Below are 17,206 nucleotides of genomic sequence, written 5' to 3' on the forward strand. Positions count from 1 at the left end.
TTGCTTCTCACCACCACAGGTTTAAAATCAAATCAGCACTGCAGCCAGAAGCTGCAGCATGTACTCTAATTTGTGCAACGGAAAAAGAAATCCTGCCGAGGCATTTATCTGGGGCTGTTATGGATTGTTCGTAAGGAGAGCAAGGCCAGTATTTGCATGCAGAAACACTCGTGCTTCTTCTCTCCTAAATGCATGTTACATGCATTACTCTTAGTTGTATCGATCGAGTAATTGCAAGGGTGATGTGCTATCTGGACATCTAAGTGGCTGCTTGTTCACAGGGCGTGATTTGCAGCTGCAGCTGCTTTGCCTTTCCCTATAAATACACCTGTAGCAGTACCCAGTTTAATTTGGCCTCCAGTCCTTAAATAGCAGACCCAAATACAAGTGCTTTTGCCAGTTTAAGCCTTGATGGTGTCGTCTGCTTTTTCTGATAGTTTCATTTCTGGTTAGGTAGTTAATACTGTATGATACAGAACAAAATATTCTGGTTGCAGGGCAACAAAGCCAATAATAGCGTTTAATATCAGATAACTTTGTTTTTCAACTAATTCTAGCACAAATTCTAAACCAAAGCAAAAAAAAATAAAAATATTGTGTGATCAGCCCTGTGTGTGCACACCCTTTCCATTGCAGCAGCCGCGTGTGTAAGGCGTTGAGCTCAGCGGCAGCCGAGGACATCCAGCGCACGGCGTGGGCAGCGCCACGGCTGTCATCGAGCCCCCTGCTCAGCCCCGTGACGCCGCGCACCGCGAGATGGATGGCAGGAAGGCTCCTGGATGATCGCCTCTGCTGTCTGCAGCGGCAGGGAGGGGGGCACGCAGGTGATTAATGGCTTTGTTCTGTATAATGAGACACAGTGCAGTGAAGCCAGAGTACCGTGATAAAAATGCTGGAGATGTGATGCCTGCGAGGCCTTGGACAACAATTCCAGGCTGGGGGAAAGTGCTGCTGGACACGGAGGAGAGGCTGAGCCCTAGGGGCTGGCAGGGGACAGAGCCTCTCTCCCTCTCCTGGGCAATGTTTTGCCACTTGGGGAAGCAAAACCAGGGGAAGATCTCTCCAAAACCCTTCCAGTTAATCCCTGCTGCAGTGATTTAGTTGAGGAGGGGGCTGAAACATGGTAGGGAGTCTTTGGAGGTGAGGGACCCAATGTGACACTCCCCAAATGGCCTGGGGACAAGGAGCATTGGCAGGCACAGTGCTGCTGCTGGGCCGGCCGTGTCCCCAGGCCGTGCCTGGTGCCGAGGCAGAGCAGGTAATCAATGCAGCCCTCCCTTATGTATCCAGAAAATGAAGAACGGTAAGAGAAAGAGATTAGTCCTGCAACTTGCATGTTTTAATGTAATTGACATTGATTTAACTGCTGGTTGTTGTGTTCTTTTTTTTTTTTTTTAGACAAAACTCAATAAAAAATGGACTGTCAATATCTTCCTTACAGCTGTCCATTGCTGTTGCTACTCCAAAATGCTTCAATTTTGAGGCAACGAGAGATGAAACGAAGCAGAGCAGTTGCTCTGTGCTTTTCCTTGTGCTCTGCAGAGGAGCGCTGTGTATGGGGCGTGCAGGCAGGGCAGCAGCAGGAGCAGAAACCTTTGGGTTCATCAGCCACAGACACCTTGTCCTCCTCATTGCCCATCTCATTGCAAGCTGCTTCTTGATTGCAATGAGCACAGGAGCAGGACAGGCAAATCCCGCTGACACCAATGCCTGTAGCCCACGTTTGAGGGCTCACACTTAATGCTGAGTTACTCTCGGGCATGGTGTGGTGTTCCTGACCGCTGTCCTGCCTCACCTTGATGCCCCCCAGCTGCTTTCAGCACACATGGGGCACAGGTGAGCAGAGGTAGCAGTGGGCCAGCTCCTCGGCCACCTCACCAGCCCTGTGTCTCCAACAAAAGCCCGACCTGCCACCCTCCCAGCCTCTGCGACAAGTCTTCCTCGAGCGGAAAGCAGCCCCCTCCCTCCCTGCTTGGAGGTGTTTCATTTTTCTGATCTTCAGTGCTGAAAAACAAAATCATTGTCCTGTCATGCCTGTAATATTGCCTCCCATGGTTACAGCACATACCAAGCTTCGTAGCTAGGCAGAGAACAGGCCTGCATTTCTCCCCATAGACTGTTATAAAAGCCAATTAGGCTGTTACTTAATTTTCCTCCTTTCCCCCCCCTCCTCCCCGTATGCACAAGGGGAAGCAGTTGAAAGTCTCCCCTAGCTACAGTATGCAAATTATAAAGTAAATTCTCCCCGAATTGTAATTCGGCTGGTTTATTGTTAAAAAATGTCATCGGCAGGAGCTGCACACGGGGAAGGGTCGCTGCTCCGAGCAGAGCTCCTTGCCAGAGGTGTGCAGGGGGAGCAGCCCCCTCCCTGCCCTCCCTTCCCTGCAGTCCCCCCATGCACGAAGCCCCAGCACCGTGCGTGTAGGCGGGCGGAGGCGCGGGTGGGAGGGAAGCGGTCACGGTCCAGGCTATTCTGCTAATATTTATTCAGGCTCTAACCACTTCCCAGCCCAGGCTCTGCCTTGACTGACAGCTCTGGGGACAGGCAGAGCATCGCATCGTGCCTACGCCGGCAGATACTGAGCAGTCAGGCAGGGAGCGGTGAGGGGCGGCAATCACATGAGCCCTTCTCGAATTCAAACCTCTGTTTAGGCAGCTTGTGTTAATAAAGCCTCTCGATGTTACTACCTATGGAAAAAAATACTGAAATGGCAGCATTTTTATTTTATATGCATCTGTAGGTACTCGGTTTTCCTCTCCTCATCTTGGCATACCTAATGCACGTCCCCTCCTAGGAGTGTTCCCATTGAAACCTTTGGGAGCTTGGCATGCAAGGATGTGCTTGGACCTGTTACTGGCAGTGGTGCTGCATGCCCAGGGCCCAGGAGAAGGAAGAAGACAGACCAGCATGAGCACTCGGTGGGTAGGCTGTACCTGTGCCTGGCTCCAGCTTCCCCACAGAAATCCCCACTGCTTTTTCAGGAGGTGGCTGGAGGAGCTCCACATCCACCCTCAGTAGTCTCACCTCTCCCCTAACAGCCTCGCTACAACTCCACAGCGTGCTTCTGTCTGCTCAGGTAGCATGAAACTGAGCTCCTGGTACATGCAGGTGCTGTTACCACACACAAATGCTCTCCAAAGACACATGATAATGTTCCGGTGCTGGCTTCCAACACTGGAAAAGGATTTCAGTAAAAAATCTTTTGGAATTGCTTTCTGCATCTTTACCCTCGGCTCCAGCTGGGCCCAGCAGCAGAAATGCTGAAGCATCATGGAAAAGTACCACCAGTTTCTGGGGGTAAGGAGACTTACACGGATCCAAAACCCACTGCAGCTGACTCATGGATCCTGCTGAGCTTCTTCTGCAGAGCAGCCTGATGTGATTTAGGTCAACGCCATCATCAGAAACACACAATTGTTCTGCTTTATTTGGTTTGCAGCTTAGTATCTCTTTTTGCTCATCACATGCTAAAGGATACCTAATTATTCTGACTTCTGTTTTTAGAGAGAAAAAACGTAGTTTGTACCTCTGGAGAAGCTTAAGGAGAAGCCTTCTGCTGGAGTCTGAGGCTGGAATTTGGCCTGCCATGACAAATGCTTGGGTTGGCTTTGACCAAGTGCTCTCCAGAGGTCCTGCCCTGCCGAGGTTATTTGAGGATGTTAAATGCTGTGAGAAGTTTCTTGCAAAATGAGTGAGGACGTGAATTCAAGGTGCAACGGATATTTTGGAGCTACTCCTTGCAGGAAGGCCCCCTGTTCAGCCAAACTTCATCCCCTTTCATAGCAGACATGCCCTATGCCAGGCATCAGCTGGGAAGCAACAACTCCAGGCCATTTCCCTGGGCTTCCCCTTGTATGCTCCATCTCATATCATGCAAGTCACTTGAGGCACGTGGACAGAAATAACACATTCCCCAAACCTGTCTGTGTGATTTCTTATCCCCTGTACCTCAAGGCAGTGAAGAACTGTGGTGGCTCTCCTTCCACCCAGCGCCCAGAGCCTGAACAAAGCATCGAACGAGCAATTATTTGGCAGCAAGCGCCGCTGCAGCAGCTTCCTGTGGGTTATCTGAATGGATTTATCACCCTGAACTAAGCCCTGACCATCTGTTCTACCTTCTAATCACAAATGCAGAAAGAGCTAATTCACGGTTGCATCATAAAAAAGTAAAATATAAATGATTTAGGAGTGGGGTACGTTATGTTCCACACTCCAGCAAGGGGAATGGCTGTCCCCTTCCCAGCAAGTGGGAGGACCTGAGGAGCTGGGCTCACCAGAGCAGGTTTGTCTCCTGCTCATTCGTCTTAGGTATATTTAAAATTTGGGATTCACAGAAGTGCAGTCATGAACCTCCTTTCGTTCTCTCTCTGTCATGGTGCTACTGTGAGCAGGCAGCAGAGGTAACGTTTTAGCTGTGAGCTCAAATTTTGTCAGTGTCCATCCTCCTTTGCCCTCTGGAAGTCTACTGAAAAAAAAAAAAAAAAAATGGTGCAATTGAACAACTCACGGGGCTGCATGGTAATGCCTTGGTCCTCCATATCTTGTATGGGGCTCGTCCCGCTGCCACCAGCCCCACTTCCCAGAGAGACAAAGTCTGCTCTGAATCTGCAGCAGCTCGAGCAGCCCTGGGGGCTGTCAGTGGTCCATGCGGGAAGGTGATGGGGCACTCAAACGTGCTCTCGGCCAGACACCAGGTCCCCCACTGCCCCACTTGTGAGAGATGGAGCAATGAAGGGGGCCATCGTAGAGTAGATGGGCAGTGGGTAGAGGGAGAGGTGGGGGAAAGTACCTCAGAACTAATCATTTGGCACCTGGGGTTTTGGATGTTTTCTAATTATTTATTTATTTATTCATTCCCCAGTTATCTAAAACCAGATGCAATTTCCTCTAACACATATGTTATTTGAGAAATAAGGAACGTCGGAAGGTGGGAGCTGTACAAGAGGTCACTCTAATTAGGAGGATTGCCTGAGGGATTCACAGATGTACAGCGCACAGGGCTGGCCTGCCTACTGTGATTTGCTTTCCTTAAGCTTTTTCTTTCGGCAGTACGTTGAGATTTTGTTATCATCTTTGGTCTCCAGAATATTTACCAGGTATTTGTTGGAAAAGACTAGCCTTCTGTCCTCCAGGAATGAGATGTTTTTCAATTTCATGACCTTTTAACTTAAATTTTAGGATATAAATTACTATTACTCATTCAAAGGTTGCCATACATAAATATTCTGCTAATGTGATGCTCCCATGGCAAACAAACATGAAGGGAAGGGAACCCAATGCAGGGGAATGTGTTGAATAAAGTTTGGCTGTGGAGTTTGATTGGAGCACCTCCTCAGCTCTAATTGCCATCGTGAAAATGGGTGAAATTAAAAATACCTCTTGATATCTCGTTGCCCCCAAGATAAAAGTAGCAGCCCTTACCTGCTGGCAGGGAATGCACTTGTGCAAAGTGCCATGAGGTATTGGCACCCAATGCAGCCTTTGGGCCAGTGCTGCAAAGCCCCAGCCCCCAGTTAATTCCTGGTACTCAGCTGTCCTGACATGGGAATTCCCAAAGGGATTTAATACCTGAATATCTCAAAGCTCACCCAGTCTCTAGTGTTATGGCCCCTGACTAGTTCTTAATACCTGAAGGCCAACCTGGAGACCTCTAACTCTCTTTTTGGTACCGCAGCTCCTATTCATAGCAAGCAGATCTAGAATTAAACTCATTTATTTCAGAAGTCAACAGCAAAAAGTGTAATGGAAAGAAATTGGGTCTCGGTGTGTGATTCTTCTGCACAGCAGCAAGCACAGATAACTGTGTGTCAAAGTGCTTGTTTGTCAGAGCATACTCTAGTTTTCCAGCTTTAGATGTCATTACCAAAATCTCTGACATCTTGGGACATGGAGCAGAACTACATCTATATCCTCTCATAATTTGTTCCCTAATGCCAATTAAAATTAATGACTTGACATTTCGAAAATCCTTTTGACTCCTGAATATCCTTTTGGCCTTTAAGGCCTCATCTTTCAAAACCAGTCACCAAAAGCATCTTGTTTAGAGAACTTGAAATTAAAAAGTTGAAATTAATACACCTCACGGTGATTACATTTTTTTGTTCCTTCCCCCCTCCTCCCAATCCTTTTACAAGTAGGAAGCGCTGCTGATCTGTAGGATGCAGGTTAGCACAAGAAATTAATATCAGAAAACAGTGAGACAATCTAAGGGCATCTCCTTTTGTTGTCTCTTGGTCTAGAATAGGCCTTTGGCCAGCATGGCCCAGCTCAGGGAGGTAAGATTTTCCAGCTTGCTGAAAAAATATATAAATACACTGGCAAGATCACAGAATCACAGAATTGTAGGGGTTGGAAAGGACCTCAAGAGACCATCGGGTCCAACCCCCCTGCCAAAGCAGGTTCCCTAAAGCAGGCTGCCCAGGTAGACATCCAGACAGGCCTTGAATATCTCCAGAGAAGGAGACTCCACAACCTCCCTGGGCAGCCTGTCCCAGTGCTCCGTCACCCTCACCATGAAGAACAACATTCTTTCGCATGTTGGTGCGGAGCTTCCTGTGATCCATTTTGTGGCCATTACCCCTTGTCCTGTCCCCACAAACCACCGAAAAGAGGTTGGCCAAATCCCTCTGTCTCCCACACTTAAGATATTTGTAAACATTGTTAAGATCCCCTCTCAGTCTTCTTTTCTTAAGGCTGAACAGACCCAGGTCTCTCAGTCTTTCCTCACAGGGAAGATGCTCCAGGCCCTGTATCATCTTTGTGGCCCTCCGCTGGACTCTTTCCAGGAGATCCCTGTCTTTTTTTGTACCGGGGAGCCCAGCACTGGACACAGTACTCCAGGTGAGGCCTGACCAGGGCAGAGTAGAGAGGGAGGATCACTTCCCTTGACCTACTGGCCACGCTCCTTTTAATGCACACCAGGATCCCACTGGCCTTCTTGGCCACCAAGTCACACTGCTGGCTCATCCAGCACAGACCACACATGAGGGCTGCTGGAAGACGGGGTGAAAGCAGCCCCTGCTGGGTGCTCTCTTTGATATGATGGCTTTTCTCATCTCCCTGCATTTCCCTCAACGTTTAGCCAACTTCAAGCAAGAGCTGGCTTCAATTATGCTTTGCACGTGGTTTCCGTGGATGACATCTCAGCATGTCAGTGAAACATCAATGAGCTGGAAGAACAAGCTGGTTAATTAGCATGCAAATAAGCTCAGTCCTTAATGAGAGAAAAGCTTTTACTAGCTCACTGTGTCTCCAACACACTAGTTTCTGCTATGTCCTGCAAATAACATGTTTGTAGGTCAAAGACATATAGGTGTGCGCATTTTTCCCCTACATTTTTGGCATTTCTGCATGTACCCTACCTGTGCCTGAAGCCTAAATTCTGCCTGGGTGACAGTGGATAGGTGAAAGCCAGGTGAAGTTATCCCAATATGCCTGATATCTTTCAATGTCAGAGGCAGCATTTGTATAATAGAAAAATAATTAGCTCATTAAGAGGGCTAAAGAGCTTTCCATTTATCTGCAAAGTTCTGCTCTGATAGCTGTACTGGTAAAGAGTGAAAAACCCATGCCCCGTGTCCACACAGCTATATTGCAAAGCCCTTGGAAAATGCTGGAGCCCTTTGGCCTTCCTGTCTGGGTGAGGTGCAGCTGGGGTCCTGCGCCCTGGCACAGGAGGAGATGCATCAGCACAGCTCCAGCAGTAGAGGATCTGCTCTCAGGATACCCCGTGGGTGTTTGTACCCCTTGTATAGTGCTTCTTCCCCGTGTTTTGGATGTGTTGATGGGCACTCAGCAGTTGGCATGTTTCTGCTGACCACTGATTTCCCAGGGGTAGCAACTGCCTCCAAGTGCTTGCTGCATGTTCAGCCCACCTCCCAGCGCTTGGGTGGCATCACTGGCCTTTAGGAATCCCCAGCTCTTGCCACAGAGCAATGCTTTATATTTTTTAAGGACAAAATACTAAATCTTTTAACCAGTTCAACTCAGTCATATAAAACCCACCCCAAGGTGTGTGGTGTCATTATTATGAGGATTCATTTTGTTTTGCACCTCATTCCTCTGCGACAGCTGCCACCGAACAGGACATGCCAGTGACTTGGTTGTAACTCCGAGCAGAGCCTGGCCTCGTGTCCCCTTCTGCAGCTCGGGAACTGGCCACAGCCCCACGCCTGCTGTGCAGCAGCGCCACATAAACCACATTTAGCACTGTCCCCCCACGAGAGCAGACAGCTTGGGAAATACCTCTGATGGATGAACGTGCCAGGTGGCCCCAGGCAAGGCTGGTCAGGCCATTAAGGCCTATTGCTTCCCTCAGTGCCCGACAATCGGTCATTACAGCAGGATTTTGTAGCCTATATCTCATCCCGTAGTTCCAAACAGCCCAGGGACCCAAACCTGCTCCTGCTGCCTGAACCATCGGCTCCCCTCTGGCTACAGCTGTCGTGTCCATTGTTACGGGGAAAAGATGGGTTATGAGGAATGAAATCCTTTGTAGTACAAAATCAATTGATCTGAATGACTAAATCAATACAGGCCGCTTTGCCGACTGCTGTTTTCGTGTACCATTGAAGTTCTGGAGCTTTTAAATGAAGCTGCCACTGAACCTTCATTCTGGAAGTGCAGAGTTCTGCAGCACCAGGAGCTGGGGCACAGGATTAGGGCCCCCCTTTTCTCTGCCTTTGAGGGCAGAGAAGGAATAATAACTGGAGAACACCTGGAGCTAGTAGGACCCTACAGACCAAAATATTGAAGACTTCTATGGAAGACTTTCCCATTTTGGCCAGCTAGCCAGTCCTTGCTCCACGGGAATGAAAACGTGGGATCGAAGGAAAGAAGCTTTCCGCATGTTCTTCTAGTTAATCAAGGAAGATACCAGAAGCAAAAGAGCTGTGCATTTATTATTTCACTTGAAGTTTGGACTTGTCTTTATTGGATACGTCCTATTCTTCAGACTCTTTCCTCTGAGATCAGAAGTAAGAGAGTAAACACATGAAATGGGGACAGGCCCATGAACTCAAAAAGGTGTTTCCAGGAAATTTGCACTTTCTAGCTAGTGGAGCATAACAGCTGTCCTTTACTGTTGCATTTAGCAACAGAGGATGGCACAAAGGCATAATTATGTAAGGAAATTGGGTATTTAGAAGGCCTGGAGAATGAACCGCAATGCCATGTAGAGGGTATGATTTCCAGAGACCATTTATTTATTTTTTCCACTCGATGATGAGTCAATTCAGTACCTCCTAGTTGTTCACCTAGTGCATGGCAATGATGTCTGTCAGGGAGTCATAAAGAAACCTTGAGTCACGTTAGGGCTCAAGAACAGCATGGAGCTAGACAGAACATCCTGAGCTCTAGGACACTGATATAGTTTAGGATTAGATTAGTCAGTGATAACCACTGCCTTTGCAGCTAAACTGAAGAACTTTAAAGACATCTCATTAGACCTTGCATAGCATGATTCTTGAAATGAGCTCTACTTACTCCTCCATATCCTTCCATTCAAGGAAACTGTGTAGCTAACTGGTCAGTAACTATCTCTTGTAAATAAGGTTTTAAAATAAAATGGAAAAATTAGATTAGATATTAGGAGGAAATTCTTTACTCTGAGGGTGGTGAGGCACTGGCCCAGGCTGCCCAGAGAAGCTGTGGATGCCCCATCCCCGGAGGTGTTCAAGGCCAGGCTGGATGGGGCCCTGGGCAATCTGGTCTAGCGGGAGGTGTCCCTGCCAATGGCAGGGGGTTGGAACTGGGTGACCTTTAAGGTCCCTTCCAACCCAATCCATTCTGTGATTCTGTTTTTCTAAGATAGTGAGCCAGATTTGTGGAGAAATGAATCATGTAGTAGAAGAGGTGTGGATTCATGCAATAGAGCTATGGATGAAATAACACATCACCATCCAAAATCCATATTCACTAATAAAAGACTTTGTTTGTTTGTTTTCCCCTGAAGCCAAGCTTGATGTAAAAATAAATAAATAGAAAAAGTTCCTCTTGGATCTCAAACTCAACACCTGTTTTGCTCCGAGACCCTTGGATCCTTCTCAGGACTGGTAACAGAGATTTACTGGAGAAAGAGTTCATTTCAATTGCTAAATTGCTACTGTGCAAGGGAGTACAGAGTTTGAGGGAGTGACATACTGGCAGCCTTCTGCCGTTGCTGTAGCATAGCAATGGGAAATCAGAATATATCTGAAATGTATTCATTCAATAAATTACACAGCAGTTGTTCCTTGCTAACATAAAGATAAAACAAGTGGAAGTTAACCTGGATGCTCCCACTGATCAGGGATCAAGGGTAACAGAGGGGAAGCATGGAAGTGCGGGTCCTGCTGCTGCCAGCGATCTTTACTGCCTCTGCACCTGCTTTGGGGAAAAAATGAAGAATCCATTTGTGTAGCTAGAGGTTTATCTGAGCCAGCAAAGTGGTCTGAAAAGCCTGGAATTATTCATTTAGGATCCTATTAGTTGTGATGCTCTCCACATATGAACAAGTAAATGTAGAGAAGTGTGCAGGGTCAAAGCATTAGACCTTCTCGTATCAAAAGCTCTATTGCAAACCAAAATCACATTGACAGCATCACCGATTTCAGTCTGCTGCTTTGCTGGTTCACATTCATTAGAAAAGTCGAAACCATGTCTGACCTTTCATCAACACAATCCAGTTTTGTATTTCTTGATATGCAGATGTGCTATATATTAAAGGTGTTTTTCAATGCCAAATCAAAAGCAAAATTCTTTTTTATCAAAACAAATGGCAGTTGTGCGCATGCAGTGAGTATGAGGTGTGCCCTAGAACAGCCTTCAGTGAGCAGCACGCTGAGCAGGGTGCTACCTCCGTTTGGCAGAAGCAGTTTGAAGCTGGCTATTCCCAGTGAACTGGAGGAACCAAAACTACAGTGTCTTTGTCCTAGCCTCTCTCAGAAGCACAGACATCACAATTGGGATGACTTAAAGGTGCCTCTTTCAAATAAGGGTCTACGGTCCACAGCACTGTCCTGGGATAATCATCTATATATTCTTGTCTGTCATGAAGCTGCACAAGTCTCATTTGGTTTTCAGTCTGTACAACTGCTGGTCATGACGGCTACTTTCACGTAATTGCCCACTGGTTACAGCTGTGGAGGAATGGACCTAGTTTCACCTGCTGTCTTTGCTTAAGAGAGCCTTTTACCTTGCAGCGCAGTGCCTAACCAGGACAGTGTTGGTTGAGGTAGGGTACAGTTTCTAAATGTTACAGTAGACACTCAGTAAACTGTAAGAACACTTCTGGCAGCAGGTACTCAAGCCCTCTTCTCGAGGAACTTGAGACTCTCTTCTCCCAAATAATACTGTTACCCCTCATAACAGGTTGAAGAACCCCTAGCAGCGCAGAGAAATGGGGGCTGAATGTCAGTCCCTGATGCTTTCCTTCCGCTGCTCCCTCACTGCTCCCAAACTCCTCCATGCTGCTCCCAAACTGAGCCTGCGGGGGCTGCCCATAGGCAGCAGCTCCTGAAGCACTGCTCCCACATGGCTCCGTGCCACGGGGCCCATCCCCCAGGAGCAAACTGCTCCAGCACGGGGCCCCCACGGGTGGCAGCTCCCCCCAGACCCCTGCTCCTGCGTGGGCTCCTCTCCACGGGCTGCAGCTCCGGCCCGGGGCCTGCCCCTGCGGGGGCTCTCCATGGGCCGCAGCCTCCTCCAGGCCACATCCACCTGCTCCACCGGGGGCTCCTCCACCCATGGGGGGGGCTGCAGCGTGGAGATCTGCTCCATGTGGGACCCATGGGCTGCAGGGGGACAGCCTGCTCCACCAGGGGCCTCTCCACAGGCTGCAAGGGAACTGCTGCTTCGTGCCTGGAGCACCTCCTGCCCTCCTGCTGCACTGGCCTTGGGGTCTGCAGTGCTGGTGCTCACTCCTCTCTCCCAGCTGCTGTTGTGCAGCAGGTTTTTTTCCCCTTCCTTCAATCCCGGAGGCCTAACCAGCGTCGCTCCCTGGCTTGGCTCTGGGCAGCGGTGGGTCTCTTTTGAAGCCGTCTGGAGCTGGCTCTGCTCTGACATGGGGCAGCTGCTGGGCTCTGCTCACAGAGGCCACCCCTGCAGCTCCTGCTACCAAACCCGTGCCACACGAGCTCTACTAGTCTATATAGTCTATTATTCTATTAATCCTGCATTATTTTCTATGATAGCAGTGCTTCAACAAGAGAGAGAAATAATATCTATATGTACATACTAATAACTCATTTATATAATAATTAATACTATTAGTAGTAATAATAATATACACTACTACTAATATTAAACTAAGCAGTGGCTAGAATATAACCTGTCAATTAGGTAGCTGCAGACTGTTTTGCTCATCCTTAGGAGAGCATCAAGCCTGATTCCTTCCATTTCCTGAGTGACCCATCTGCCTCCTGAACTGTCATGTAGAAGGAAATATGAGGTCCTTCCCCCTCTGATCCTTAAAATAAGTTGGGTCATCACTCCACTTATGCATGGCCCAAGCCAAATGGTGTGCTCTGGGCATGTTCTGGGAGTATTTACCCAGCTGAGCAGTGCAAAAAATTTTGAATATTTTATTGTCTGATTCAGCTCTGGAATGAGTGTGATATGGACTGCTCTTGTCAAAGCTGGGGGAATTCTTGACTAAATTGTGGGCACACTACAGGTCTCTGAGAAGCATCAAATAAAAAAGTGTGGCATCTCTTGATTTATGTGACAACCAAACTCCAGTTTTTCAAAATAACAATTTTGGGGATTTAAATGTTTATTTTCTACCTAGATCCTAGATCTCATTTCTGACACTCAGGTCAGAAATGAAGTGACAGAAACTCAGCTAATACAAAGCTAAAAACTGTGCAAAGCGTAAACCTACCCCCATCTGATATTTTTGAATCAAAGTCTGCAGTATATAAGGTTATGCAGTATTCTTTTCATTTCCCTAGCTAACTATTTTACATAAAGTAAGCTTATGTGTCTAGAATGGATGTTTCACAGTTATTTTGAATAACTTACTTTTTAAATGGACTTTTATTAGAAACAACTGAAATTACTTTGTTTTTCAAGACCTTCTCAAACAAAGAGCACGTCACATTTTAACGCTATAGTTCCAATACATAATAATGACATTCTAATGCAGGAAATCTATACAAAATGAGAGGTAATAGGAAATTAATTCTCTGCCATATACTGCACTCTGAAAGTTGCAGGTTTCTATATCCAATCATGTCTGTCAGTGAGAGTGTATCACTTTTCATCAGTCTCCTGCCAGCACCATAGTAATGATAAGAAATACATCCTCACCTTCCACTCTGCTCTGCTAGTATATTCTATGTTTTGTTTCCAGAGTTCTTTCATTCTGATTTCTGCATTACTGCTGAACACAAGGTAAAAATTGTACATAACATAAATGTGAATTTACAAAAAAAAGATAAATCTTTCGCTAAAAGGCTACCAGAAAATTATGCTGCTTGTCAATAGAGGAAGGAGGGAATATCGTGGCATCGTACTCATAAACAGTATTGAATATAACAGATATTTTTTAAAACAAAATAGACTATACAAGTGACTGGGCTTACACAAACATCAAAAAATTAAACAAACACAGACTGAAATTTTATCTTTTTTTTTTTTTTTTGATGGTCAGGAAGTAAATGCCTCATTGTCATTCTCTTCTGAAATTCAGTTATGCACAATATTGACTGCATTGGCTTAACTTTTGTACCGTTTGTTTTTTGTTGTTTTTTTTTTTTGTCACTTGTCTACAATTAAGTATACTCATTTGAATGATGCTCCCTTAAATACTCCAGTACATTCCTGACAACTTCACCAGAAAGCGTTTACTGGAGTGTTCTAAGCAGTGTTTTACCTGTTAGGTGCACCATCACAGTTTGGCAACACCACGTTACCCAAGGCTGTTAGAAGTACAAATTCTCTACCCAGAACTGCTCCCTTCTCAGAGTCCATTTTATCTTCAAGTGAAAAATGAAGAATTTAAAGGGAGATTGAATGCAGCAACTTATCAGTCATCTGTCTTCTCTGTGTCAGGACAAATAGTATTTATGTTCATCCAGAGTATGTTTCTATCCATAATTATTAACTCTGGCAAGTTCCAAGAAATATAAATGGAGTATTTATATTTCAGCCTCTTCAAAGGTTGAAAGTACACTGTTATCCTAATTCTTCTAATTCTCAGTTCTTGTGCTATTTCACACACAAAAAAAATGTGCAATTGTTTTTAGACGACTTGTTATTTCACCAGACATCACATTTTCTTGCTTCATGAACACATAATTTCTGCAATTGTGCATGGGGGTTGAAGGAACATAAGAAAAAAATAAATATATATATGTATATATATATACTGTAGTTTGGAAATAATTTAAACCTATTTAATAAGTAGTATAATGTTAACACATATCAAATATTCTTGATCTACCAAATTTTAATCTATAGTTTTACAATTTAATCTTAAAATAGTACCACCTCCCACACCCAAGTCCCCACAAATATCTAAGAATTGAGGTTGGCTATGTAAAGTATGTTTAATTCAATGCTTAGGACAATGTACCAGATGCAGACATCTGAAGTGAGTTCTCAGAAACAAAGAACATCTTTCAGCTAATGACTATAGAAATATATGCTTCTTTTTGATAACCAGACCACAAGCCCCTTTTGTTTCATAAGTAACAACACTGCAATCATCTTTAAAATGCTTATTTTGGAGAAATTTGGGGATGATTAAATACGTTTGTACTGATCTGCCTCTGCACTTCCCTGTTTCATCAGAAAGCCTGGCTCAAACATTAGATCTACAATATACTCTTGAGGAGGAAGCAGAAGCCCAGTTACTCCTTGTGGAGAGTCATCAACCAATTTAACTTCATTCCAAGCTCTGTTATACTCGCCACGAACTAAACTACAGCCAATGCCAATTCTGTCTGCTATTACCTAAAAAGGAAAGAAAAAGGTGTTAATCACACTTAGCTTGTGCAACATACAGCAAGTGATGCTTAAAAAGAAAAGAAATACTTCAAAGGCCAAGAGCTTTCTTGATAGAGACTGTGTAAATCGCTAAGGTGTTCTGAACTACAGATCTTTACTGTTGGTTCTGCTTAGACAGTGCAGGCTTATAAATACAATTTTTACCATATTCTGTGCACAGAAATGAAATCCTGAAAGTTTTTTACATTTTTTACAAATGGACACAGATATCCTGTGCTTAGACTGATGTGTCTCTATGAGGGATGATCTGTCCCTACAAAGGTTTCTTTGTAAACATCACAGTCAGAGAACAGTCGAGGGTATGAGAACACCAGTGCTGCTTCAGCACAAATAATTTATTCCCTCAGACCTCCACAAAATACGTCAGGAATGTTCTCTGCCCATGTATACCATAGATTTCAGATTGTACTCTTTCTCCTAGGCTTAGTGTCCTAGGCCTTTGCTTCTTTTCTCCTTTCCATCCAAGAAGGAGTAAAGTCCAGCTAACCAATGGCCAAGGAAGGAGGATGGGACAGATAAGCAGGCTTACGTGAAGCCAGAAAAAGAAATGAAGCTTCCCAGTCCGTGAAACTGGAGCATAAAAGCTGTTATACTCTGTCACAGAATACTGGACAGATACTGAATAGAAATTGTCCCAAGAAGCTTACATTTACAGCATGGGAAAAAAAAAATCAGGAAACTGCATAATTCAATATTTTACAGTTTACAGAAAATGTAAAATGTTTTGACTACCATTCAAATAACTTGGCTTTTTGCCATTTATCAAGTATTCTGCTGATATCACTTAAGACAATTTAATGACAACAAGAATGTTTACAGAACGAAGCGATGCTGGCTTTCATTCACTGGAAAATCAACTTTGCCAGTAAAAAATGACTTAAATATATACACAAGATTTTACATTAATATAAATATTATATTATACTGATGCAAGTATACTTTAGTTTATAATATACATTTAGCAGAAATAACTCTGTGTTGTAAAATAAATGTTAATGTACCTTGAAAAGTAAAGCCCTGTGGTAAAATGTCCCTTTTTTAACTTTCCCAATAGGCACAACATTGGATTTCAGTTCATATTCTATTTCACTTATATGAAGTTCCCAGCTGAAGTCATGTAGTTTTTCTTTTTCGATTGCACCACCCATCTTGTCTGCAACAAACCTGCAACAAATTTACAATTACAACAATTAAATCTATAATGTTTCTTGAATTTGTTACAAAAATGCATCAGCAAAATGAAATGTACAGAAGCAGCAAGATAATCATATATAAAACATTAATACTGTCTCTACGTGTGCTTGAATTGTTTTATTCAGCAGCTGGTATTTTACATATGCTCGCTATTAAATCCAGATAAACCTAACTCAGGTCATTCACATTTGTCACAGACCTAAGCCAAGGTGCAGCAGCTGCCAGCGATTCTGGAGATGTCTGATGTAGGAACCAACTACTCAGAGAAAATCATCAATAAAAGTGAATTTATTGAAGAAGTGGTTCAGAAGCTAATGTTCATCTTCACAGCTAGTGGATTATGTGAGCTATACATGTATACTACAATCCTTAGCCCTAGCATTCATTTGAAGTAATAATAAAGACATGAGAATAAATATGACCAAAATAAAGGTAATGATCCCAACACAGGAAAGCAATGATATCCAGAAAGGGTACTTCAACCTCTACATGTGTTTTCTTACATCAAAGCCAACATCTGGGGGCAAGGGGCTGTCTTTATCCATAAAAGAGAATAGCTCCATCAAAGAAAGAGAAGATCAGAATTCACAATCTGTGCAAACACTGCCCAAAACAGTGCCTTTGGGGTGATTCTGCACAGATAGGATCAACCCCCAATCTGTAAGTCCCTGGCTCCTCTTACCCACACCTTCACCCTGTGCAGCTCCTGTATGTAAAGACCTTCATTCCTCACGGTGTCCTCAGACACAGACATGGGTGTTACTGAGGGCTGTAACTCCAGACAAAGTGTTGCAGAGCTGACATGGGAATCTGAGGCCATTGCCTCAGACCAGGAGAAAACCTGCACCACCACATCTCTATTAACTCTCTGTGCGCAGGTTCTGGCTTCAGTAAATGCGAGGCACTAGCAGGGGCCTTATTTCTAAAAATCTAGGGCCTACAGAGGTGCCGGTACCAACAGCATGGGCACAGGGAGCTGAGGTGACTGGATGTGATATCCTTAACCTGGGAATTAGTGGGTGA

At 44.9% G+C, this 17,206-nt stretch overlaps 1 protein-coding gene across 6 annotated transcripts in view; it reads right to left on the minus strand.

Moving 5' to 3' along the window:
* Window positions 1-12,307: 12,307 nt before the first annotated feature.
* ARMC3 (armadillo repeat containing 3) overlaps window positions 12,308-17,206 on the minus strand; it is a 63,795-nt gene continuing 58,896 nt past the window's right edge. For 3 of the 6 annotated variants that reach the window (XM_068673741.1, XM_068673743.1, XM_068673742.1), the window contains 2 exons: window positions 15,991-16,153; window positions 12,311-14,935 (listed from right to left, as the gene is read on the minus strand). In XM_068673741.1, the coding sequence (XP_068529842.1) occupies window positions 14,726-14,935; window positions 15,991-16,153 (373 nt within the window). In that variant the 3' untranslated portion in view covers window positions 12,311-14,725. Of the gene's footprint in view, window positions 14,936-15,990; window positions 16,154-17,206 lie in introns of all 6 variants that reach the window. The other 3 variants (XM_068673747.1, XM_068673746.1, XM_068673744.1) reach the window with 3 other exon arrangements.

The sequence above is a fragment of the Anas acuta genome, chromosome 2 (assembly GCF_963932015.1).
Source record: "Anas acuta chromosome 2, bAnaAcu1.1, whole genome shotgun sequence".
Classification (NCBI taxonomy): Eukaryota; Metazoa; Chordata; class Aves; order Anseriformes; family Anatidae; genus Anas; species Anas acuta.